The 26142-nt window shown below is 65.6% G+C and overlaps 1 protein-coding gene across 5 annotated transcripts; it reads right to left on the bottom strand.

Annotated features, from left to right (window-relative positions):
* Nucleotides 1-1174: 1174 nt before the first annotated feature.
* ATP2B3 (ATPase plasma membrane Ca2+ transporting 3) lies at nucleotides 1175-24356 on the bottom strand. Of its 5 annotated transcripts, none has more exons than XM_072920416.1 (23): nucleotides 24275-24356; nucleotides 22205-22277; nucleotides 21194-21350; nucleotides 20303-20500; nucleotides 19213-19470; nucleotides 18303-18428; nucleotides 18107-18235; nucleotides 17055-17096; nucleotides 16793-16960; nucleotides 16060-16274; nucleotides 15018-15260; nucleotides 13750-13991; nucleotides 12835-13069; nucleotides 11706-11900; nucleotides 10346-10433; nucleotides 10166-10272; nucleotides 8918-9109; nucleotides 5873-6086; nucleotides 4732-4943; nucleotides 3562-3669; nucleotides 2945-2970; nucleotides 2700-2808; nucleotides 1175-1492 (listed from the first exon to the last, which is right to left on the bottom strand). In XM_072920416.1, the coding sequence occupies exons 3-23, from the start codon at nucleotides 21342-21344 to the stop codon at nucleotides 1199-1201; spliced, it is 3552 nt and encodes a 1183-aa protein (XP_072776517.1). In that variant the 5' UTR covers nucleotides 21345-21350; nucleotides 22205-22277; nucleotides 24275-24356; the 3' UTR covers nucleotides 1175-1198. The 5 variants fall into 5 exon arrangements, with proteins under 5 accessions (XP_072776517.1, XP_072776519.1, XP_072776518.1 ...); XM_072920418.1 differs by having other exon boundaries at nucleotides 11706-11888; XM_072920417.1 differs by lacking the exon at nucleotides 2945-2970 and having other exon boundaries at nucleotides 2700-2831.
* Between the last annotated feature and the right edge of the window lie 1786 nt (nucleotides 24357-26142).

Here is a 26142-nt window from a genome sequence, read left to right as displayed (position 1 = left end):
AAATTTCCCCCCCCAAAGGACAGAAAGACCCCCCCCAAAAAACTCCTCCCTCCTTGACAGATCTCAGGACCCCCCCCCCCAAAAAATACCCCATGGACAGAGAGACCCCCCCCCCAAAAAAAACCCCAAAACAGACAAACCCCCCCCAAAAAAACCCCATGGACCTCCCCCTGGACAAAGAGACCCCCCCCAAAAAACCCCAAACCCAGATCCCCCCCCAAAATCTCCCTCCCAGGACCCCTCCCCAAAAAACCACAGCCCCCCCCAAAAAACCACCGCCCCCCTCAGCCTCGGCCGTGTTTAATTCCCGCGGGGGGGGGGCGCACACGAGGGGGGGTCCCGGCCCCGTGCGCCCCCTCCCCAAGTAAATAATTACATCAATTAAACCCCAATAAATTAATTAAGTACATTAATTAAACCACCCCCAACCCAGCTGTGCCCCCCCCAAAATAAAACATGGCTTATTGGGGGGGGTCCCAATTTTAGGGGGGTCCTTAATTTGGGGGGGGGATCTAATTTGAGAGGGGGTCCCAATTTGGGGAGGGGGTCCCCAGTGTGAGGGGGGGTTCCCAATTTGGGGGGGGGGAGTGTCCACAATTTGAGGGGGGGTCCCTCGATTTGAAATGGGGGGGAGTCTCGAATTTGGGCAGGGTCTCCAATTTGGGGGGGGGTCCCCAATTTGGAAAGGACCCAATTTGAGGGGGGATCCCCCAATTAAAAAAAGACCCAGTTTGAGGAGGGGGTCCCCAATTTTAAAAGGGGGGGGGGCTCTCAATTTAAAATGGGAGGGGTCCCCAATTTGGGTTGGGGTCCCCCAATTTGAAAGGGACCCAATTTGAGGGGGGGTCCCCAATTTTAAAGGGGTGGCCCCAATTTGAGGGGGGGTCCCCAATTTAAAATGGGAAGGGTCCCCAATCTGGGGGGGGGTCCCCAATTTGAAATGGGAGGGATCCCCAATTTGGGGAGGGGGTCCCCAATTTTAAAGGGGGGGTGTCCCCAATTTAAAATGGGAGGGGTCCCCAATTTAAGGTAGGGATCCCCAAATTGAGGGGGGGTCCCCAATCCGAGGGGTGGTCCCCAATCCAAGGGGGGGTCCCCAATTTAAGGTAGGGATCCCCAATCCGAGGGGGAGTCCCCAATCTGAGGGGGGGTCCCCAACCTGGGGAGGATTTTGGGGCGCCCCCCCCTCCCCCCCCCCTCACAGGGAGGTCTCGAGGCTGTGGAGGCGCCCGGGGGGGGGGCAGAGGGGGCCGGGGGGGGCCCCGTGGTTGTTGTTGCGATTTGGGGGGGGGGCGCGGATGGGGGGGGCTTCGCTCTCGGCGTCGGTGTCGTCGATCAGGGGGATGTCCCTGGTGTCCCCAAAAATCAGCTCCGCGTGGGGGGGCACCCCGAAAGGGCCCCCCCCCCCGATGAGGCCCAGGGGAGGGTCCGGCCGGGCCAGGGGGGGAGGACCCCCCCCCAAATTGCTGCGGAAGGCGCGGACCACCCTCATCTGGGGGGGAGGGGAGAGGAATTGAGGGGGGGGACACATCCCCAAAAATAGAAAGTGACCCCCCCCAAAAGAAAAAAAAATTCAAAAAAAATCCCCCCAAAAAAATCCCCCCCCAAAAAAAAACCCATTCCAAAAAAATCCCCCCCAATAAAATCCCCACCCAAAAAAAAATCCCCCCAAAAAAATCCCCCCACCCAAAAAAAACCCATTCCAAAAAAAAACCATCCCAAAAAAATCCCCCACCCAAAAAAAACCATCCCAAAAAATCCCCCCACCCAAAAAAAGACCATCACAAAAAATTCCCCCACCCAAAAAAAAAAATTCCCAAAAAAATCCCTCCACCCAAAAAAAAAAACAACCCCAAAAATCCCCCCATCCAAAAAAACCCTCATCCCTCAAAATCCCCCTCCCAAAATAATCCCCCTCTCAAAATATTTTTGGATTTCCGCCAAATTTTAGGATTTTCCCCAAATTTTGGGATTAAAAGAGAAATTTGGGGTTGGGGGACAGGAGACCCCAAAATCCTCCCCTAAAAAAGCCCAAAACTCTGATTTTCCCCCTGGGAATTGCCCAAATTTGGGGATTTTTCCCCGAATTTTGGAATTTTTCTCCAAATTTTGGGATTAAAAGGGAAGTTTGGGGTTGGGGGACAGGAGACCCCAAATCCCCCCCAAAATCCTCCCCTAAAAGCCCCCAAAACTCTGATTTTCCCCCTGGGAATTGCCCAAATTTGGGGATTTTTTCCCAAATTTTGGGTTTTTCCCCCGAATTTTGGGATTAAAAGGGAAATCTGGGGTTGGGGGACAGGACACCCCAAAACCCCCCAAAATCCTCCCCTAAAAGACCCCAAAACTCTGATTTTCCACTTGGGAATTGCCCAAATTTGGGGATTTTTCTCCAAATTTTGGGATTTTTCCCCGAATTTTGGGATTTTTCCCTAATTTTGGGATTTTTCCCGAATTTTGGGATTTTTCCCCAATTTTGGGGTTTTTCCCTAATTTTGGGATATGTCACCAATTTTGGGATTTTTCCCCAGTTTTGTGATTTTTCCCCAATTTTGGGATTTTTCCCTAATTTGGGATTTTTCCCCAATTTGGAGATTTTTCCCTAATTTTGGGATTTTTCCCCGATTTTGGGGTTTCCCCGAATTCCGGGCCGTGAGTTGGGAATTTGGGGGTGGGGGGGGGTTATTTGGGGGGGGTCTGACCTGGGTCTGGACGCGGCTCAGGCCCCGCACCCACAGCACCTTCCCCCGGCCCAGCTCGGCCACCTCGGGGTGCTCCCGCGGCCCCGAACGCTCCGGCCAGCGCCGCCCCGGGCCCGGGACACACACCAGCACCTGGACAGGGGTCAGCGGGGTCACACTGGGGTCACCCTGGGGTCAGGGGGGTCACCCTGGGGTCAGTGGGGTCACTGGGGTCAGCGGGGTCACCCTGGGGTCAGCACAGCCCCCCCGGGCCCGGGACACACACCAGCACCTGGGACAGGGGGCACCGGGGTCATTGGGGTCACTGGGGTCACCCTGGGGTCACACTAGGGTCAGGGGGGACACCCTGGGGTCACTGGGGTCACCGGGGTCACCCTGGGTTACTGGGGTCACTAGGGTCACCCTGGGGTCAGTGGGGACACCCTGGGGTGACCCTGGGGTCAGTGGGGACACTCTGTGGTCAGTGGGGTCAGTGGGGTCACCCTGGGGTCACCCTGGGGTCAGGGGTGACCCTGGGGTCAATGGGGTCACCTTAGGGTCAGTGGGGACACCCTGGGATCAGTGAGGTCACCCTGGGGTCACTGGGGTCACTGGGGTCAGTGAGGTCACCCTGAGGTCAGTGGGGTCATCTTGGGGTCACTGGGGTCATCAGGCTCCAGCCACTGACCACCCGAGGTGCCGCTGGGGTCACACCCGTGGGGACAGCGGGGACAGGGGGGTGTCCCTTGGGTGGGGGTCCCGTGGGTCTGGGGACCCTCCGGGTGGGCGGGGGTCCCCCAGGTGGGCGGGGCCTCCAGGTGGGCGGGGCCCCAGGTGGGCGTGGCCCCAGGTGGGCGTGGCCCCAGGTGGGCGTGTCCCGTACCTGTCCCCAGAGCAGCTCCCCCACGCCCACGAAGAGGCACCAGAGCCACTGCTCAGCGCTGAGGGGGGAGCAGCTGAAGGGCTTCCCCCCGAACTGCACGATCAGCACCTGGGGGACACGGGGGGACACGGGGGACACCAGTGTCACACACCCCCCACTCCCCAGCCACCCCCGTGTCCCCAAAATGTCCCCAAAATGTCCCCAAAATGTCCCCAAAATGTCCCCAAAATGTCCCTATGGAGGAGCAGCTGAAGGGTTTCCCCCCGAACTGCACGATCAGCACCTGGGGGACACGGGGGGACACGGGGGGACACGGGGGGACACGGGTGTCACACACCCCCCCACCCCCCCAGCCACCCCCGTGTCCCCACAATGTCCCCAAAATGTCCCCAAAATGTCCCTATGGAGGAACAGCTGAAGGGTTTCCCCCCGAACTGCACGATCAGCACCTGGGGGACACGGGGGGACACGGGTGTCACACACACCCACCCCCCGGCCACCCCCGCCACCCCCGTGTCCCCAAAATGTCCCCAAAATGTCCCCACTGTGTCCCTACGGAGGAGCAGCTGAAGGGCTCCCCCCGAACTGCACGATCAGCACCTGGGGGACACGGGGGACACGGGGGGACATGGGGGGACACGGGTGTCACACACCCCCACCCTGCCACCCCTGTGTCCCCACAATGTCCCCATGTCCCACCTGCACAGTGAAGGTGCCCAGCACGATGGCGCAGAAGGTGGGGTTGGCGCAGACGCCCTCGAAGACGTTCCTGAGTGTCCCCATGTCCCCCCAACGTGTCCCCACATGTCCCCATGCCCCCCCAATGTCCCCGTGTGTCCCCCTGTCCCACCTGCACGGCGAAGGTGCCCAGCACGATGGCGCAGAAGGTGGGGTTGGCGCAGACGCCCTCGAAGACGTTCCTGAATGTCCCCATGTCCCCATGTCCCCCCAACATGTCCCCACATGTCCCTGTGTGTCCCCGTGTGTCCCCCCATGTCCCACCTGCACAGCGAAGGTGCCCAGGACGATGGTGCAGAAGACGGGGTTGGCGCAGACGCCCTCGAAGACGTTCCTGAGTGTCCCCATGTCCCCATGTCCCCCCAGCGTGTCCCCACATGTCCCCTGCGTGTCCCCATGTCCCCCATGTCCCCCCATGTCCCCCTGTCCCACCTGCACGGCGAAGGTGCCCAGGACGATGGCGCAGAAGGTGGGGTTGGCGCAGACGCCCTCGAAGACGTTCCTCTCGCCGTGCAGCTTGCGCGCGTTGAGCTCGTTGAAGAGCTGCATCAGCACGAAGGTGTTGAAGATGATGGTGAAATGCTCCGAGGGCGGCGCGTGCAGAGGCGCCGCGCGGCCGCTGTCGATGTCGAACAGCACCTCCCCTGCGGGACACATGTGGGGACAGCGTGGGGACAGTGTGGGGACAGGGACATGGGGACAGCGTGGGGACAGCGTGGGGACAGGGGACAGGGACACGGGGACAGTGTGGGGACAGCGTGGGGACAGGGGACAGGGACACGGGGACGGTGTGGGGACAGCGTGGGGACAACGTGGGGACGGGGGGGGACACAGGGACAGCGTGGGGACAGGGGGACAGTGTGGGGACACCCATGGGGACAGCGTGGGGACACCGGGACAGCGTGGGGACACCCATGGGGACACAGGGACAGCGTGGGGACAGCATGTGGACATGGAGACACGTGTGGGGACACGGGCAGGGACACGGGGACACCCATGGGGACATGGGGGCACTTGTGGGGACACCAATGGGGGCACTCTTGGGGACATGGAGACACTTGGGGACATGGGACAAGACATGGAGACACTCATGGGGACACCAATGGGGACATGGGGACACTTGTGGGGACACCCATGGGGACATGGGACAGGGACATGGGGACACTTGCGGGGACACAGGGACACCCATGGGGACACCAATGGGGACATGAACAGGGACATGGGGACACTCATGGGGACATGGGACAGGGACACGGGGACTCTCATGTGGACACAGCCGTGGGTGTGGGAAACCCTCCCGTGATGTCCCCTGTCCCCTGTCCCCTGACCAGAGTGACACTGTGTCCGTGTCACTGACCGGTGAAGAGCAGGGTGAAGATGACCAGCAGCTGGTAGGGGATGTGTCCCACCATGTCCCCATGGGTTCCCACCATGTCCCACCATGTCCCATCATGTCCCCATGGGTTCCCACCATGTCCCCATGGGTTCCCACCATGTCCCACCATGTCCCCATGGGTTCCCACCCCTCTGGACCCCTCCCCTGATGTCCCCTGTCCCCGGGGGTGTCACTGACCAGCGAAGAGCAGGGTGAAGATGACCAGCAGCTGGTAGGCGGCGTGGCCCAGGATGTTGCGCAGCATGGTGCCCGACAGCAGCGGGTGCTCGCGCCCGTAGGGTTTGCGCAGCAGCAGCGCCTCCGTGGGCGGCTCCGTGGCCAGCGCCAGCGAGGCCAAGGTGTCCATGATCAGGTTCACCCACAGCATCTGCACCGCCTTCAGCGGGGAGTCCTGCGGGCACGGGGGGCATGGGGGGCCCAGGTGAGCTCAGGTGGGCTCAGGTGGGTTCAGGTGGGCACAGAGGAATGGGACAGGTGGGCTCAGGAGGGCTCAGGTGGGCACAGGTGGGCTCAGGTCACCACAGGTGAGCTCAGGTGGGCTCAGGTGGACACAGGGGAGCTCAGGTGGGCACAGGTGAGCTCAGAGGAATAGGACAGGTGGGCTCAGGTGGGCACAGGCCAGCGAGGCCAAGGTGTCCATGATCAGGTTCACCCACAGCATCTGCACCGCCTTCAGCGGGGAGTCCTGCGGGCATGGGGGGCACGGGGGGTTCAGGTGGGCTCAGGTGGGCTCAGGTGGGCTCAGGTGGGCTCAGGTGGCTCAGAGGAATGGGACAGGTGGGCACAGGTGGGCTCAGATGGGCTCAGGGGGGCTCAGGTGGACACAGGTGGGCTCAGGTGGGCTCAGGTGGGCTCAGATGGGCTATGGGGGGCTCAGGTGGGCTCAGGTGGCTCAGAGGAATGGGACAGGTGGGCACAGGTGGGCTCAGGTGGGCTCAGGTGAGCTCAGGTGGGCTCAGGGGGGCACAGGGGGGCACAGGCGGGCACAGCGGGCATGGGGGGGCTCAGGTGGGCTCAGGTGGGCTCAGGTGGGCTCAGGTGGCTCAGAGGAATGGGACAGGTGGGCACAGGTGGGCACAGGTGGGCACAGGTGGGCTCAGGTGGGCACAGGTGGGCACAGGTGAGCTCAGGTGGGCTCAGGTGGGCACAGGTGGGCTCAGGTGGGCACAGGTGGGCTCAGGTGGGCACAGGTGGGCACAGGTGGGCTCAGGTGGGCTCAGGTGGGCTCAGGTGGGCACAGGTGGGCACAGGTGGGCTCAGGGGGGCTCAGGTGAGCTCAGGTGGGCACAGGTGGGCACAGGTGGGCACAGGCCAGAGAGGCCAAGGTGTCCATGATCAGGTTCACCCACAGCATCTGCACCGCCTTCAGCGGGGAGTCCTGCAGGCACAGGTGGGCTCAGGTGGGCACAGGTGGGCACAGGTGGGCTCAGGTGGGCACAGGTGGGCTCAGGTGGGCTCAGGTGAGCTCAGAGGAATGGGACAGGTGGGCTCAGGTGGGCTCAGGTGGGCACAGGTGGGCACAGGTGGGCTCAGGGGGGCTCAGGGGGGCTCAGGTGGCTCAGAGGAATGGGACAGGTGGGCACAGGTGGGCACAGGTGGGCTCAGGTGGGCTCAGGTGGACACAGGTGGGCACAGGTGGGCACAGGCCAGCAAGGCCAAGTTGTCCATGATCAGGTTCACCCACAGCATCTGCATCACCTTTAAATGAGTTGTGGGGGAGACAAATGAGCTCAGGTGGGCTCAGGTGAGCTCAGGTGAGCACAGGTGAGATCAGGTGGGCACAGGTGGGCTCAGGTGAGCACAAGTGGGTTCAGATGAGCTCAGGTGGGCTCAGGTGAGCTCAGGTGAGCACAGGTGAGATCAGGTGGGCACAGGTGGGCTCAGGTGAGCACAAGTGGGTTCAGATGAGCTCAGGTGGGCACAGGTGGGCTCAGGTGGGCTCAGGTGGGTTCAGATGAGCTCAGGTGGGCACAGGTGGGCTCAGGTGGGCACAGGGGGACACAGGTGGGCTCAGGTGGGCACAGGTGGGCTCAGGTGGGTTCAGATGAGCTCAGGGGGGCTCAGGTGGGCTCAGGTGGGCTCAGGTGGGCACAGGTGAGTTCAGGGGGGCACAGGTGGGCTCAGGTGGGCTCAGGTGGGCACAGGTGGCTCAGAGGAATGGGACAGGTGGGGACAGAGATGGGACAGGTGGGCACAGTTGGACCGTGTGATTCAGGCCCAGGTGACCCCACCTGCCCAGGTGAGCCCTCGCCTGGGTGATGCCACCATCCTACCCAGGTAAATGTCCCCTGTCCTCATGTCCCACCTGGCCAGGTAAGTCCTCCCCATGTCCCACCTGGCCAGGTGAGCTCACCTGGGTGATGCAGACACCAATGAAGGCCATGGTGACCCCGCCCATGTCCCACCTGGCCAGGTGAGCTCACCTGGGTGATGTCCCATGTCCCACCTGGCCAGGTAAGTCCTCCCCACGTCCCACCCAGCCAGGTGAGCTCACCTGGGTGATGCAGGCGCCGGTGAAGGCCACGATGACCCCGCCCATGTCCCACCCGGCCAGGTGAGCTCACCTGGGTGATGCAGGCGCCGGTGAAGGCCACGATGATGCCACCACCATCTCCCACCCACGCAGGTGAGACCCCCCATGTCCCACCTGGCCAGGTGAGCTCACCTGGGTGATGCCCCATGTCCCACCCGGCCAGGTGAGCTCACCTGGGTGATGCCCCATGTCCCACCTGGCCAGGTGAGCTCACCTGGGTGATGCAGGCACCAATGAAGGCCATGGTGATGCCACCACCATCTCCCACCCACGCAGGTGAGACCCCCCATGTCCCACCTGGCCAGGTGAGCTCACCTGGGTGATGCCCCATGTCCCACCCGGCCAGGTGAGCTCACCTGGGTGATGCCCCATGTCCCACCTGGCCAGGTGAGCTCACCTGGGTGATGCAGGTGCCGGTGAAGGCCACGATGACCCCGCCCATGTCCCACCCGGCCAGGTGAGCTCAGGTGGGTGATGCAGGTACCAATGAAGGCCACGATGACCCCGCCCATGTCCCACCCGGCCAGGTGAGCTCACCTGGGTGATGCAGGCGCCGGTGAAGGCCACAGTGACCCCGCCCATGTCCCACCTGGCCAGGTGAGCTCACCTGGGTGATGCCCCATGTCCCACCTGGCCAGGTGAGCTCACCTGGGTGATGCCCCATGTCCCACCCGGCCAGGTGAGCTCACCTGGGTGATGCAGGCGCCGGTGAAGGCCACGATGACGGCCACCACGTTGACGGTCAGCTGGAACTGCAGGAACTTGGCGATGCTGTCGTAGACGTTGCGGCCCCACATGACGGCCTTGACGATGCTCGAGAAGTTGTCGTCCGTCAGGATGATGTCCGAGGCCTCCTTGGCCACGTCCGTGCCCGCGATGCCCTTGGGGACACGGACAGGTGACCACAGGTGGGCACAGGTGACCCCCAGGTGACCACAGGTGACCCCCAGGTGACCCCCAGGTGGGCACAGGTGACCCCCAGGTGGGCACAGGGATGGGGAACCCCAAGGTGACCCCAAGGTGACCCCAAGGTGACCCCCAGGTGGCCTCCTTGGCCACATCTGTGTCCACTATGCCCTTGGGGACACGGACAGGTGACCACCAGGTGACCCCCAGGTGGGCACAGGTGACCCCCAGGTGACCCCAAGGTGGGCACAGGGATGGGGAACCCCAAGGTGACCCCAAGGTGACCCCAAGGTGGCCTCCTTGGCCACATCCGTGCCCGCGATGCCCTTGGGGACACGGACAGGTGACCACCAGGTGACCCCTGGTGACCCCCAGGTGGGCACAGGGATGAGGAACCCCAAGGTGACCCCAGGTGGGCGAGGGGACAGGACAATGTCCGAGGCCTCCTTGGCCACCTCTGTGCCCGCAATGCCCTTGGGGACACAGACAGGTGACCCCCAGGTGGGCACAGGTGACCCCCAGGTGACCCCCAGGTGACCCCCGGTGACCCCCAGGTGACCCCCAGGTGACCCAAGGTGAGCCCAGGGATGGGGGAGGGGAATCCCCATTTTGGGAGGGAGGCCAAATTTGGGGAGGGGTCCCCAAGGGTCCCAGTTTGGGGGGGGGGAGTCTTGGGGTCCCATTTCAGGGAGGGGATCTTGGGATCCCAATTTGGGGAGGGGTCCTGGGAGTTCCAAATTGGGGAGGGGTCTCAGGGGTCTCAATTTGGGGAGGGGTCTCAGGGGTCCCAATTTGGGAGGGGTCCTGGGAATCCCATTTTGGGGAGGGGTCTCATTTTGAGGAGGGGGTCCCAATATTTGGGGAGGGGTCTCTGGAATCCCCTTTTGGGGAGGGGTTCTGGGGGTCCCAACCCAGGAGGGTTCTTGAGGGTCCCATTTTGGGGAGGGGTCCCGCAATTTGGGGAGGGGTCCCGTGTCAGGAAGGGGTTCTGCAGTTTGGGGAGGGGTCTGATTTTGGGGAGGGGGCGTCACCATGGCGAAGCCCACGTCCGCCTTTTTGAGGGCGGGGCCGTCGTTGGTGCCGTCGCCGGTGACCGCCACCACCTGGCGCTGGTCCCCGATGGTGCTGTCGATGATCCCTGCGACAGGTGGGGACACAGGTGAGACCCCCCGGACCCCCGGGACCCCCGGGACCCCTCCCCAAATTCCCACCTTTCACCAGCGTGTGTTTGTCGGTGGGCGATGACCGCGCCAGGACCCTCAGCTTGGGCCACACCTTGTCCAGGCGCTCCTGCTCCACCTGGGGGGGCGGGGGGTGAGACCCCCGGGACCCCCAGGGACACCCCAGGGACACCCCGAGACCCCCCGAGACCCCCCGAGACCCCCAGGGACACCCCGAGACCCCCAGGGACCCCCAGAGACCCCCAGGGACCCCCAGAGACCCCCCCAGAGACCCCCCCAGAGACCCCCCCGGGACACCCCCGGGACACCCCGAGACCCCCAGGGACCCCCAGGGACACCCAGGGACCCCCCCCGGGACCCCCAGGGACACCCCGAGACCCCCAGGGACCCCCAGAGACCCCCAGGGACCCCCAGAGACCCCCAGGGACCCCCCCCGGGACCCCCAGGGACCCTCAGGGACCCCCCGGGACACCCAGGGGACCCCTCCAGGGACACCTCGAGACCCTCAGGAACCCCCCAGTCCCCCTCCCAGTTCCTCCCAGTGCCCCCAGTCCCCCTCCCAGTTCCGCCCAGTCCCTCCCAGTGTCACCCAGTGTCCCCAGTCTGTCACCCAGTGTCCCCAATCCCCCTCCCAGTGTCCCCAGTGTCCCCAGTCCCACCTCCCAGTGCCCCTAATCCCCCTCCCAGTCCCTCCCAGTCCCCCCCAGTGTCACCTCCCCGCGCTCGTTGCGGATGCGCCGGTTGAACTCTCTCCCCTCCAGGCACAGCCAGTGTCACCCAGTGTCCCCAATCTGTCACCCAGTGTCACCCAGTGTCCCCAATCCCCCTCCCAGTGTCCCCCAGTGTCACCCAGTGTCACCCAGTGTCACCCAGTGTCCCCAGTGTCCCTCCCAGTGTCCCCAGTGCCACCTCCCCGCGCTCGTTGCGGATGCGCCGGTTGAACTCTGTCCCCTCCAGGCACAGCCAGTGTCACCCAGTGTCCCCAGTGTCACCCAGTGTCCCCAGTCTGTCACCCAGTGTCCCCAGTGTCCCCAGTGTCACCTCCCCGCGCTCGTTGCGGATGCGCCGGTTGAACTCTCTCCCCTCCAGGCACAGCCAGTGTCACCCAGTGTCCCCAATCTGTCACCCAGTGTCCCCAATCCCCCTCCCAGTCCCTCCCAGTGTCCCCAGTGCCACCTCCCCGCGCTCGTTGCGGATGCGCCGGTTGAACTCTGTCCCCTCCAGGCACAGCCAGTGTCACCCAGTGTCACCCAGTGTCACCCAGTGTCCCCAATCCCCCTCCCAGTGTCCCCAGTGTCCCCAGTGCCCCTCCCAGTGTCACCCAGTGTCACCCAGTCCCTCCCAGTGTCCCCAGTGCCCCTCCCAGTGTCCCCAGTGTCCCCAGTGTCACCTCCCCGCGCTCGTTGCGGATGCGCCGGTTGAACTCTCTCCCCTCCAGGCACAGCCACTCTCCGCTGCCCGCGGGGAGGATCCCGCACTTGGCGGCGATGGCACGCGCCGTGTCCAGGTTGTCGCCGGTCACCATCCGCACCGTGATCCCCGCGCGCTGGCACTTGCGGATGGCCTCGGGCACCTGCGGCACGCGCTGTCCCCGACTGTCCCCGAGTGTCCCCAAGTGTCCCGAACTGTCCCCGACTGTCCCCGACTGTCCCCGCAGTGCCACCATCCTGTCCCCGAACTGTCCCCAAACTGTCCCCAAACTGTCCCCGAACTGTCCCCAACTGTCCCCAACCTGTCCCCGACTGTCCCCAACTGTCCCCAACTGTCCCCAACTGTCCCCAACTGTCCCCAACCTGTCCCCGACTGTCCCCAACTGTCCCCAACTGTCCCCAACTGTCCCCGAACTGTCCCCAAACTGTCCCCAGCTGTCCCCAACTGTCCCCGAACTGTCCCCGACTGTCCCCGACTGTCCCCGCAGTGTCCCCAAACTGTCCCAAACTGTCCCCAAACTGTCCCCGCAGTGCCACCGTCCTGTCCCCGAACTGTCCCTGAACTGTCCCTGCTGTCCCCCGTGTGTCCCTTCCCTCGTCTCCGATGTCCCCGTGTGTTCCCCATGTCCCCTCCATGTCCCCATGTCCCCACGCCCCCCATGTCCCCCTATATCCCCCATGTCCCCATTCACCCCCATGTCCCCACGCCCCCCATGTCCCCCCCATATCCCCCCATATCCCCCCCATATCCCATGTCCCCCCATGTCCCCCTGCCCCCCATGCCCCCCAAGTCCCCCTATATCCCCCCCATGTCCCCCCCATATCCCCCCCATGTCCCCAGTCACCCCCATGTCCCCACGCCCCCCATATCCCCCCATATCCCATGTCCCCCCATGTCCCCCTGCCCCCCATGCCCCCCTCATGCCCCCCATGTCCCCCCATATCCCCAATCCCCCCCATGTCCCCCCAAGTCCCCCATGTCCCCAATCCCCCCCATGTCCCCCATATCCCCCCCAGTCCCCACGCCCCCCATGTCCCCCCACACCCCTCATGTCCCCCCAGCCCCCCAGCCCCCCGCCCCGGGCCCACCTCGGGCCGCACGGGGTCCTCGATGCCCACGATGGCGATGCAGGTCAGCTCCCGCACCACGGCGGCCTCGTCCTCCCAGGGGGGCTCGGGCCGGGGGGGGAAGTCGCGGAAGGCGAGGGCGAGGGTCCGCAGCCCCCCCCCCGCCATCGGCTCCACCACGCGCCGCAGCAGCTCCTCCCGCTCCGGGGCCCCCAAAACCCGCGGGGAGCCCCCCGCGTCCAGCATCGAGCTGCACCTGGGGGGGACAGGACAGGGGGGTCGGGGGGACATGGAGAGGGGGCTCAGGGGAGTCAGGGGGGACATGGGGAGGGGGCTCAGGAGTCAGGGGGGTCAGGGGGGACATGGGGAGGGGGGTCAGGGGGGTCCCAGGTGGGTCAGGGGGTCCCCCTGGGTTTAGGATGGAGCCAACCCCCCCTCGGGCCAGCGCCCATGGCCCTGCCTGCCCAGGTGTGCCCCCAGGTATCCCCAGGTGTCCCCGGGTGTGCCCAGGTGCATGCCCAGGTATCCCAAGGTGTCCCCAGGTGTGTCCCCAGGTATCCGCAGGTGCCCCCAGGTGTGCCCAGGTGCCCCCAGGTGTGTCCCCAGGTATGCCCAGGTGCCCCCAGATGTGCCCAGGTGCCCCCAGGTGTGTCCCCAGGTATGCCCAGGTGCCCCCAGATGTGTGCCCAGGCGACCCCAGGTGTGCCCAGGTATCCCAAGGTGTCCCTAGGTGTGTCCCCAGGTATCCACAGGTGCCCCCAGGTGCCTCCAGGTACCCTCAGGTGTGCCCAGGCATGTCCAGGTGTGTCCCCAGTTATGTCCAGGTGCCCCCAGGTGCCCCCAGGCGTGCCCAGATGTGACACCAGTTGTCCCCAGGTGCCCCCAGGTGCCCCCAGGTGTGTCCCCAGGTGCCCCCAGGTGCCCAGGTGCCCTCACCTGCGCAGCACCATCTCGGAGGCGCCCTTGCAGAACAGTCGGAAGCCGCCGCCGGGCCGGCGGGTGACGGTGCTCATGGATTTGCGCTCCGAGTTGAAGGTGAACACCTTGACCAGGTGCTCCTCGGGCACCTGCGCCCGCTCCGCCTCGGGGTCCCGGCCCAGCGCCAGCGCCAGCCCCAGCAGGGCACACTCCGTCTTGTTGCCCACCTGGCGGGGCAGAGCCCCGGGGGCCTCGGGGGGCTGCGGGCAGGTAAGGGGCAGGTAGGGGGGGCAGGTAAGGGGGCAGGTAAGGGGGGCAGGTAAGGGGGGCAGGTAAATGGGGCAGGTAAGGGGGGCAGGTAAAGGGGGCAGGTAAAGGGGTGGGGGCACATAAAGGGGGCAGGTAAATGGGGGCAGGTAAGGGGGGCAGGTAAAGGGGGCAGGTAAAGGGGTGGGGGCACATAAAGGGGGCAGGTAAAGGGGGGCAGGTAAGGGGGGCAGGTAAATGGGGGGGACAGGTAAAGGGGGTGGGGGAGGGTAAATGGGGTGGGGGGCAGGTACAGGGGGTGGGGGCACATAAATGGGGCAGGTAAATGGGGGGGCAGGTAAAGGGATGGGGGCAGGTAAATGGGGCAGTTATGGGGTCACAGGGGCAGTTATGGGGACAGGGGCACACAAAGAAGGCACAGACATCCCCGTTAGTGTCACACACCCCCAAAATCCCCCCAAATTCCCCCAAAATCCCCCCAAACCCCCCCAAACCCCACCCCAGCCCCCTCCCAGTGCTCCCAGTGGCCCTGACCAGTATCTTGCTGGTGTAGGCGCTGTTGATGGCGATGGCCTGGGCCCATAACCCCCCAAAAACTCCCCAAAATCCCCCCAAAACCCCCTCAAACCCCCCCCAAACTCCCCCCAAACCCCACCCCAGCCCCCTCCCAGTGCTCCCAGTTGCCCTGACCAGTATCTTGCTGGTGTAGGCGCTGTTGATGGCGATGGCCTGGGCCCGTAACCCCCCCAAAAACTCCCCTAAATCCCCCCAAAACCCCCCCCAAATCTCCCCAAACTCCCCCCAAACCCCCCCAAGCCCCCTCCCAGTGCTCCCAGTGTCCCTGACCAGTATCTTGCTGGTGTAGGCGCTGTTGATGGCGATGGCCTGAGTCCGTAACCCCCCAAAAACTCCCCTAAAACCCCCCAAAATCCCCCCAAAAACCCCCAAAACCCCTCAAACTCCCCCCAGACCCCCCAAACCCCCCCAAGCCCCCTCCCAGTGCTCCCAGTGGCCCTCACCAGTATCTTGCTGGTGTAGGCGCTGTTGATGGCGATGGCCTGGGCCAGCAGGTCCAGCGTGGGGGGGGCCAGCGCGGCCGGGGCCGGGGGGTGGCCGAAGTGGGACCCCCCCACGAAGGCCTGGACCACCGTCATGCGGTTGGTGGTCAGCGTGCCCGTCTTGTCCGAGCAGATGGCCGTGGCGTTGCCCATGGTCTCGCAGGCGTCCAGGTGCCGCACCAGGTTGTTGTCCTTCATCATTTTCTGGGGGGAAAAGCGGGGAATTTGGGGAAAAATGGGGGGAAATTGGGATAAATGGGGAGAAATTGGGATAAATGGGGGGAAAATGGGGAAAAAATGGGCAAAAATTGGGAAAATAGGCAAAAATGGAAGGGAAATGGGGAAAATAGAGGGGGAAATGGGAGTAGGTTGTTGTCCTTCATCATTTTCTGGGGGGAAAAGTGGGGAATTTTGGGAAAAAATGGGGGGAATTAGGATAAATGGGGGGAAATGGGGGAAAATGGGGAGAAAATGGGAGGAAAATGGGAAAAAATGGGGGGGAAATGGGATAAATGGGGGGAAATGGGGAGAAAATGGTAGGAAATGGGGAGTAAAGACAGGGAAATGGGAGTAGGTTGTTGTCCTTCATCATTTTCTAGGGGGAAAAGGAGGGAATTTGGGAAAAAAAACTAGGGGGAAATTGGGGAAAATTGAGAGAAAATGGGAGGAAATTGGGAAAAAAACAGAGGGAAATGGGGAGTAAAGAGGGGGAAATGGGAGCAGGTTGTTGTCCTTCTTCATTTTCTGGGGGAAAAGCAGGGAATTTGGGGAAAACGGGGGGAAATTGGGAAAAATGGGGAGAAAATGGGGGGAAATGGGGAAAATAGAGGGGAAAATGGGAGTGGGTTGTTGTCCTACATCATTTTCTGGGGGGAAAACGAGGGAATTTGGGGAAAAACGAGAGAGGAACGAGGCAACGGGGGTAAAGCAGGACAAAGGGACACGGCTGGGCAGGAGCAGAGAGGTGAGGGACACACGGCCACGGAGGGACAGACGGCCCCACCTTGACGGAGTAGGCCAGCGAGATGGTGACGGCCAGCGGGAGCCCCTCGGGGACGGCCACCACCAGCACGGTGACGCCGATGATGAAGAACTTGACCCAGTACTGGACGTAGAGCGGCGCGCACTCGGCCAGCCACGGCCGGCCCTGCACCACGAAGGTCTCGATGACGAAGTAGAGCACGAGGATGATGACGGTGATGGCCGACATGGCCAGGCCTGCGCGGGGACACCCTCAGGACATGTCCCCCGAGGCGGCCGTGCCCCTGTCACCGCGTTTGGGGACACCAAACTCTCTGATCTCAGTGGTCGCTCGGGTCAGTTTGGCTTGGAGCACTGATCTGTCCTCCTCGGGGATGTGTCCCCACCCTGTGCCCGATGTCCCCACCCTCAGGACACGTCCCCAACGCTTTGTCCCCTCCCTGGGGACACCCCAATCCCCACGGTCAGTTGGGTCACTTTGCCCTGCAGGACCAATTTGTCCTCCTTGGGGACACCTCGGGGACATGTCCCCACCCTTGGTGTCGTTCAGCCATCCCTTGGGACACGTCCCCAGTGTCCCCAACCCCCTGCCACCCCATTTGGGGACCCCAATCTGCACGGGCAGTTTGACCTGGGGCACTGATTTGTCCTTGGGGCCACCTCGGGGATGTGTCCCCAACCTGCCCGCAGTGTCCCCACCCCTCGGGACACGTCCCCGAGCGTCTGTCCCCTCGTTTGGGGACCCCAGCCCCCACCTGCCTTCCCGATCTGCACGGCCAGCTGGGTCAGCTTGGCCTGGAGCACGGACTTCTCCTTCTTGGGGCCACCGCGGGGCCGCGTCCCCGTCCCCTCGGCCGCGTCCCCTCCCTCGGCGCTCTTCAGCGGCTGCATCTCCATGGCCACCGCCCCGTCCTGCCGCTTGCCTGGGGACACGGCCACGTGGCAGGGGGGACATGGGGGGACACGGGGGGACACGGGGACGGGGGCTGGGCTTGTCCCCACCCCACCCCAAAGCACCTTTGGGTTGTGGGGTGTCCACGGCGCCGTCCTGAGGCTTCCCTGTGGGACAAAGTGGGGTGGGGACACCCCAAAATGTGACCTGGGGGGGACAGGGAGAGCCACCGGGGTGGGGACACCCCAAAATGTGACCTGGGGGGGACAGGGAGAGCCACCGGGGTGGGGACACCCCAAAATGTGACCTGGGGGGGACAGGGAGAGCACCCGGGGTGGGGACACCCTAAAATGTGACCTGGGGGGGACAGGGAGAGCCCCCGGGGTGGGGACACCCCAAAATGTGACCTGGGGGGGACAGGGAGAGCCCCCGGGGTGGGGACACCCCAAAATGTGACCTGGGGGGGACAGGGAGAGCCACCGGGGTGGGGACACCCCAAAATGTGACCTGAGGGGGACAGGGAGAGCCCCCGGGGTGGGGACACCCCAAAATGTGACCTGGGGGGGACAGGGAGAGCACCTGGGGTGGGGACACCCCAAAATGTGACCTGGGGGGGACAGGGAGAGCCCCCGGGGTGGGGACAGGGAGTGGCGCTGGCAGTGGTGGCACCACTGGGGACAAGGATGGGAGGGGTGGAGCACATGGGGACAGAGGGGACAGAGGGGGACAGAGGGGTCTGGAGACCTTGGGGACACACTGGGACAGAGCCCATGGGGACAGAAGGACCTGGAACCCTCAGGGACATGGGAGGGATTTAGGGACAAGTGACAGATCCCACAGGGTCACCAGCCACCCATGGTGCCACCCAATCCCAGATTCCTTGGGGACAAAGCCACCAGTGCCAGCTCCCGTGGGGACACAGCAATGCCACCAGTGCCAGATCCCGTGGGGACACACCAGTGCCAGCTCCTGGGGACACACCGGTGCCACCAGTGCCAGCTCCCGTGGGGACACAGCAATGCCACCAGTGCCAGATCCCGTGGGGACACACCAGTGCCAGCTCCTGGGGACACACCGGTGCCACCAGTGCCAGCTCCCGTGGGGACACAGCAGTGCCACCAGTGCCACCAGTGCCAGCTCCCACGGAGCCAGCGGCCACGCCCCGCTGTGGTGTCACCTTTCCTGTCCCTGCCCTCGTCCTCGTCGTCCCCCGCGGCGCCCAGCAGGGTGAAGATGATGCCGCTCTGCGAGTTCACCCCCACGGCCGTCACCACCATCCTGCCCGAGCCCTCCATGACGTGGGTGCCTGGGGGGACACCGCGGGTGACGGCGCCGTCCCCTCGGTGTCCCCCGCGTCCCCGAGCGCCCCTCACCCGAGAGCAGCAGCGGGTCCTTGTCCGGGGCCTTGCGGACGTGGTCGCTCTCCCCGGTCAGGGCGCTCTCGTCGATCTTCAGGTCGTTCCCCTGGATCAGGACCCCATCGGCCGGCAGGAGGTCACCTGGGAGGGGACAGGGCCACCACGGTGTCACCGGGGGTGTCCTGGGGTGTCCCCAGACCGGGTGTCCGGGCTGTGTCACCGTGGTGTGACCAGAACTTTGTGGTGTGTCCTGGTGTCCCCTGGGGTGTCCCCAGACCAGGTGTCCGGGCCGTGTCACCGTGGGGTGACCAGGACCTTGTGCTGTGTTCTGAGGTCCCCTGGTGTCCCCCGACGTCCCCTCGTGGGCCCGTGGGTGCAGGGACACAAGAGGATGTGGGGATGGGGACACGGTGGTGGCATCGGGATGGGGATGGTGACACAAGGGTGGGGACACTGGGATGGGGACACGGTGGTGGAGACAGAGGATGGGGACGTGGGATGGCATCGAGATGGGGACACAGGGCTGGGGGCAGGAATGGCATCAGAATGGGGACACAGGGTTGGGGACACAGGACTGGGGGCACTTGGGACGGTGGCAGGAGACGCCATTGAGATGGGGACACAAGGCTGGGGACAGGAATGGCATCAGGATGGGGACACAGGGCTGGGGATAGTTAGGATGGAGACAGGAGACGCCATGGAGATGGGGACACAGGGCTGGGGACACTTGGGATGGTGACAGGAGACACCACGGAGATGGGGACACAGGGCTGGGGACACAAGGCTGGGGACAGTTGGGATGGTGGCAGGAGATGACATGGAGATGGGGACAGAGGGTTGGGGACATGGGGCTGGGGACAGGAGACGCCACGAAGACAGGGACACGGACGCCACCCCTCGTGCGACTCCCCGCTCCGGCACTCACCGTACTTGACCTGCACCACGTCCCCCACCACCAGGTCGGCCACGGGCAGCTGCGCCAGGCGCCCCCCGCGCAGGACGGCGGCGCGCTGCTCGCGCTGCAGGCGGCTCTGCAGCCCCCGGAACTGCCGCTCCTTGCTCCAGTCGTTGGACGCCGTCACCAGCACCACGCAGGCCACCGACAGCAGGATGGCCGCGCCCTCGATCCAGCCGGCCGCCGCCTCGCCCTCGTCCTCCGCGCCCCCCGAGGCCTGCCCGCACGCTGGGGGAGCATGTGGGGACACGCGTGTCATGGGGGGGGACATGGGTGTCATGGGTGTCACGGGGGGGGACATGGGGACATGGGTGTCATGGGGGGGATGTGGAGACACACGTGGGGACACGGGTGTCACGGGGGGACGTGGCGACACACGTGGGGACACGGGTGTCACAGGGCAGGGAACGTGGCGACGCACGTGGGGACAGGGGTGTCACAGGGGGGACGTGGGGACACACGTGGGGACACGGGTGTCATGGGGGGACGTGGCGACACACGTGGGGACACGGGTGTCATGGAGGGACGTGGCGACACATGTGGGGACACGGGTGTCATGGGGGGACGTGGCGACACACGTGGGGACACGGGTGTCACGGGGGGGATGTGGCGACACACGTGGGGACACGGGTGTTACGGGGGGACACGGGGACAGAGGTGTCACAGGGGGGACGTGGGGACATGGGTGTCATGGGGGGGATGTGGCGACACACGTGGGGACACGGGTGTCACGGGGGGGACATGGGCGACACACGCGGGGACACGGGTGTCACGGGGGGGACATGGCAACACATGTGGGGACATGGGTGACACACATGGGGACAGAGGTGGCACACGTGGAGACATGGGGACACACATGAGGACACAGGAGGGATACAGGTGACACGCGTGGGGACACCAGTGCCACGTGCAGGGACACAGCCAGGGGTGTAGGGGACGTGGGATGGGGACACGGGGACACAGGGATGGAGAAGGGGGACACGGGGACACAGGGATGAGGACATGGGGATGGCACTGGGATGGGGACACGGCGCCGGGGCCGTGGGGACAGCAGTGTCACCTTCATCGGCGGCGCTGGGGGGGGCGTAGAAGGACAGCCCCAGGGACACGAGCGCGGCCACCTCGAGGATGACGAGGGTGACGTCCTGCAGGGCCTCCCACACCAGCGCCGCGAAGCTCTTGGGGCGCCGCGGGGGGATCCAGTTCCGGCCGAACACCCGGCGGCGGCGCTCCAGCTCTGGGGGACCCTCGGACAGCCCTGGGGACACGGGTGTCACCCCCACCGCCACCCTGGGGACCCTCGGACACCCCTGGGGACACAGGTGTCACCCCCACCACCACCCTGGGGACCCTCGGACATCCCTGGGGACACCCCTGGGGACCCTCGGACACCCCTGGGGACACGGGTGTCACCCCCACCGCCACCCTGGGGACCCTCGGACACCCCTGGGGACACCCCTGGGGACCCTTGGACAGCCCTGGGGACACGGGTGTCACCCCCACCACCACCCTGGGGACACCCTGACAGCCCTGGGGACATGGGTGTCACCCCCACCACCACCCTGGGGACCCCCTGACAGTCTTGGGGACAGGGGTGTCACCCCCACCGCCACCCTGGGGACCCTCAGGCCTGGGGACACCCCTGGGGACCCTTGGACAGCCCTGGGGACACGGGTGTCACCCCCACGGCCACCCTGGGGACTCCTGGGTCACCCACAGCCACTCTGGGATGGGGGTGTTGGGAGGGGTCTGGGGGTCCGGGGGGTCTGGGGGTGGTCCTGGGGGTCCCGGTGGTTCTGGGGGGGTCGCCCCGGGTGGTTTGGGGGAATTTTGGGGGCTCCCAAGGTTTTCCAGGCAATGAGGGGATCTGGGGGTGTCGGGGGGGGTTCTGCGGGATCTCGGTGGGTTTCGGGGGGTCCCGGGGGGGTCGCGGCGGGTCTGGGGGCGTTACCGTCGGTGGGGGAGGTGCGCAGGCGGCGGCAGAGCCCCGGGACCCCCCCCAGGTCCCGCTGCAGCCTCAGGAGCGCCTCGGGGCCCCGGAGCTCCATCAGCGCCCGCAGCTCCGGCAGCGCCAGCCCGAAACCCCCCCCGGCGTCCCCCATGGCGGCCTGGGGACAGCGACAGCGTGGGGACAGTGTGGGGACAGTGTGGGGACAGCGCTGGGGACAGTGTGGGGACACCGCTGGGGACAGCGCTGGGGACAGGGACAGTGTGGGGACAGCTCTGGGGACAGCACTGGGGACAGCGACAGCGTGGGGACAGTGTGGGGACAGCTCTGGGGACACCGCTGGGGACAGGGACAGCGTGGGGACAGGGTGGGGACAGCGCTGGGGACAGGGACAGTGTGGGCACACCGCTGGGGACACTGCTGGGGACACCGCTGGGGACAGGGGACAGCACTGGGGACAGGGGACACCGCTGGGGACAGGGACAGTGTGGGGACAGCGCTGGGGACAGCACTGGGGACAGGGACAGTGTGGGGACACTGCTGGGGACAGGGGACAGCGCTGGGGACACAACTGGGGACACAGGAAGAGGGATGGGGACAGCCCTGGGCACAGGGGACAGCGCTGAGGACAGGGAGACAAAGATGGGGGCACCACTGGGGACATGGGGACAGCGCTGAGGCCACCACTGGGGGCCTGGGGATGGGTCTGGGGACACGAGAGCGGCGCTGGGGACAGCGCTCAGGGTTTGGGGACACGGCTGGAGGCTTGGGGACACATCAGAGCCGGGGGACACCGAGCGGGGGACAGCAGGAGGGACAAAAGGGGGGACAGCGATGGGGACATGGAGGGGGACAGGGGACATCCCTGGGGACATCCCGGGGACAGGGACAGGGGACATCCTGGGGACATCCCTGGGGACATCCCTGGGGACATCCCGGGGACAGGGACAGGGGACATCCTGGGGACATCCCTGGGGACATCCCGGGGACAGGAGCCGGGTCACCGCCCCTCACCTGTCAGCGCTGGCGGGGCCTGGGGGGGGTCTCGCCGGGGGGGGCCCGGCCGCCCCCCCTGCCCGGGCCACACCTGGGGACAGCGGGGACACCTGAGGGGACAGCGGGCAGCGGCCCCACCCCCCGGGGACACCAGTGACCACCAGTGACCACCAGTGACCACCAGTAACTCCCAGTTCTCCCAGTCCCCCCCAGTTCTCCCAGTCCCATCTCGCTCCGCCTAAGCCCCGCCCCCTCCCGTCCATCCCACATTTTCAGCCAATCAGCGCCTTTAAGGGGCGTGGCCACCCCCGAGGCCCCGCCCCCGGCCCTGCGGCGGCGCGCGCGGACTGCGCCAAACGGGGGGCGGAGCCTCTGGGCAGGGGCGGGGCATTCATGGCCATATATGGACAAAACCACGCCCACCGCGCGGGAAAAGCGCCGCCCCCGCGCTGTAAGCCCCGCCCACCGCTGGGGAAGCCCCGCCCCCAGCGCGGCACAGCTGGGCACACGTGGGCTCCCAGTAACCCCCAGTAACTCCCAGTTTGCCCAGTGACCCCCAGCAAGTGCCAGTGCCCCCAGTAGCTCACAGCTCCCCCAGTGCTCCCAGTAACTCCCAGTTCGCCCAGTGAACCCCAGTAACCCCCAGTGCTCCCAGTAACTCCCAGTTCACCCAGTGAACCCCAGTAACCCCCAGTAACTCCCAGTTCACCCAGTGAACCCCAGTAACCCCCAGTGCCCCAGTAAGTCCCAGTAACTCCCAGTTCACCCAGTGAACCCCAGTAACCCCCAGTAACTCCAGTTCACCCAGTGCCCCAGTAAGTCCCAGTAACTCCCAGTTCACCCAGTGAACCCCAGTAACTCCCAGAGGCTCCAAGAACTCCCAGCTCCTGCTCACGCCTGTCCCTGGCACACCTGGACACATCTGGACACACCTGTCCCTGACAGACCTGGGCACAGCTGGGCACGGCTGGGCACAGCTGTCCCTGACACCTGGACACCTGCGAAACACCTGGACACAGCCGGTCACCCCTGTCCGCACCACACCTGGCCACTCCTGTCTGTGACACCTGGACACCTGCGAAACACCTGGACACAGCCGGTCACCCCTGTCCCCACCACACCTGGCCACTCCTGTCTGTGACACCTGGACACAGCCGGTCACCCCTGTCCCCACCACACCTGGCCGCTCCTGTCTGTGACACCTGGACACCTCCGAAACACCTGGACACAGCCGGTCACCGCTGTCCCCACCACACCTGGCCACTCCTGTCTGTGACACCTGGACACCTCCGAAACACCTGGACACAGCTGGTCACCCCTGTCCCCACCACACCTGGCCACTCCTGTCTGTGACACCTGGACATCCCTGACACACCTGGACACAGCTGGTCACCGCTGTCCCACCTGGTCACACCTGGCCCTGACACTTGGACAGCCCTGACACACCTGGCCACCCCTGTCCCCACCACACCTGGCCACCCCTGGCCCTGGCACCTGGACAACCTCCTGGTCACAGCTGTCACTACCACCCCTGGTCACCCTGTCCCACCCGGCTGTGACACCTGAGCATCCCTGCCACACCTGGACACACCTGGCCACCCCTGGCACCTGAGCATCCCTGCCACACCTGGACACACCTGGGCACACCTGGCACCTGAGCATCCCTGCCACACCTGGGCACACCTGGCCACCCCTGGCACCTGAGCATCCCTGCCACACCTGGACACACCTGGGCACACCTGGCACCTGAGCATCCCTGCCACACCTGGGCACAGCTGTCCCCAGCACCGCTGGCCACCGCTGGCCCTGGCCCCGCACATCCCCGTCGCACCTGCTCGCAGCCGTCCCCAGCACACCTGGTCACCGCTGCCCGCCCCCCCTCGGCCTCCCACCTGCCCAGGTGCCCCCTCGCCCCTTCCCCCCTCCCCCCCAAATCCCCCCTTCCCCCTCCCCCCGCATCCTCCACCCTCCCCCCTCCCGCAGCCCCGCGCGCTGCCCCCTCCCCCGCTCCCCCCCGAGCCCCCCCGAGCCCGGACCCCCCTCCCGGAGTCCCCCGAGCCCCCCCGGCCCCGCGGCCCCCCCCGGTACCGGTCCCGGCCCATCGGTCCCGGCGCTGCGGCGCTGCCGGAGGCGCTGCGGGCCGGGGGCGGGGCCTGCGGGGGGCGGGGCCGGGATGGAGGCCACGCCCACTGGGTGGGAACCCCCCCCCCCATACCCACACCCCCCCTCCGATGTCGCTGGTGGAGACCACCGGGGGTTGTCACCTCCTCTTTGTCGCCTCCTGTGTGTCCCCTCCCCGTGTCACCCCCCCCCGTGTCCCCCTTTCTGTCACCCCCCCCGTGTCCCCTCCACGTGTCACCCCCCCCGTGTCCCCCTTTCTGTCACCCCCCGTGTCCCCCCCCCGTGTCCCTCCCCGTGTCACCCCCCCCCCCGTGTCTCACCTGTCCCCTCCTCGGTGTCACCTGTCCCCACCAGGGTGTCCCCCCTCCCCGGGGGTCACCTCCGTGTCCCCATCCCTTGGAGGGCCAGGCCACACCTGGGGGGGTACGGGGGGTCACAGGGGACAGTGGGACAGTGGGACAGGGGACACAGGGGACAGAGGGGACAGTGGGACAGGGGGACACAGGGGACATTGGGACACGGGGACACAGGGGACAGCGGGACAGGGACACAGGGGATGGGGGTCACGGGGACCCACGGATGGGGGATGCAAGGGACAGAAGGTGTGGGGACACCAGGGACAGTGTCACCTTAGGGGACAGCCCCGTGTCCCTTTCCTGTCCCTGTCCTTGTCCCTATCCCTGTCCCCATCTCTCTCCTACCCCTGTCCCCATCCTTGTCCCATCCCACTACTGTCCTTGTCCCCATCCTTGTCCCTGTCCCCATCCCCATCCCTGTCCCATCCCCATCCCTGTCCCTCTCCCTGTCCCTCTCCCCATCCCCGTCCCCATCCCTGTCCCATCCCAGTACTGTCCTTGTCCCCATCCTTGTCCCTGTCCCATCCTTGTCCCTGTCCCATCCCTGTCCCCATCCCCGTCCCCATCCCCGTCCCTGTCTCTGTCCCGTGTCCCATTCCGTGTCCCTGTCCCATCCCTGTGCCATGTCCCTGTCCCCATCCCTGTCCCGTCCCTGTGCCGTGTCCCCATCCCTGTCCCGTGTCCCCATCCCCATCCCTGACACCATCCCTGTCCCTGTCCCTGTCCCAACCCTGTCCCATCCCCATCCGTCTCTGTCCCCATCCCTGTCCCCATTCCTGTCCCCATCCCCGTCCCTGTCCCATCCCTGTCCCCATCCCTGTCCCATCCCCATCCCTGTCCCGTGTCCCCATCCCCGTCCCTGTCCCATCCCTGTCCCCATCCCTGTCCCATCCCCATCCCTGTCCCTGTCCTTCTCCCCGTCCCTGTCCCATCCCTGTGCCGTGTCCCCTTCCCTGTCCCATCCCTGTCCCCGTCCCTGTCCCTGTGTCCGTGTCCCCAGCCCCGTCCCCTTCCCCATCCCTGTCCCCCCTCCACGTGCCTTTTCCTCTGGCCCCGCCCCTTTCCCCGCCCCCTCCCCGCCAATCACAGCGCGGCGCGCGCCCCTCCCGCCTTTTTTCACCAATGAGAACGCGCGGGAGGCGTGGCCAGGTGCGATGACATCACCTCCACTAGATCACGCCCCTTTTCGCCCCACCCCTGCTCCTGATTGGCTGCTTGCTGCAGCGATAATTGACATCTCTTTTGTCCAATAGCAGAGCCGCGCGCAGCGGGAGCGCTTCCCATTGGCTGCGAGCTGGCGGGGGCGGGGCCAGCGGCCGCGGTCGCTCCCCGGGGTCCGGGGGGGATTTGGGGGGACCCGGGGGGGATTTGGGGGGATTTGGGGGGATTTGGGGGGACCCGGGGGGGATTTGGGGGGACCCGGGGGGGATTTGGGGGGACCCGGGGGGGATTTGGGGGGGATTTGGGGGGACCCGGGGG

Source organism: Taeniopygia guttata, chromosome 31 (genome assembly GCF_048771995.1).
Source record: "Taeniopygia guttata chromosome 31, bTaeGut7.mat, whole genome shotgun sequence".
Classification (NCBI taxonomy): domain Eukaryota; kingdom Metazoa; phylum Chordata; class Aves; order Passeriformes; family Estrildidae; genus Taeniopygia; species Taeniopygia guttata.
Note: the sequence above shows the minus strand (reverse complement) of the source record. Positions and strands in the feature narration are given on the sequence as shown.

Excerpts from the sequence above, each read along its gene's own strand:
- ATP2B3 (XM_072920416.1), bottom strand. The coding sequence starts at position 21,344 with ATGGGGGACGCCGGGGGGGGTTTCGGGCTGGCGCTGCCGGAGCTGCGG. Across the intron at positions 18,429-19,212 it reads CGTGGTGCAGGTCAAGTACG|GTGACCTCCTGCCGGCCGAT; the intron begins GTGAGTGCCGGA and ends GTCCCCTCCCAG. Across the intron at positions 2,809-2,944 it reads GTGTGTGTCCCGGGCCCGGG|GGGGCGGCGCTGGCCGGAGC; the intron begins GGGGCTGTGCTG and ends TGTCCCGGGCCC.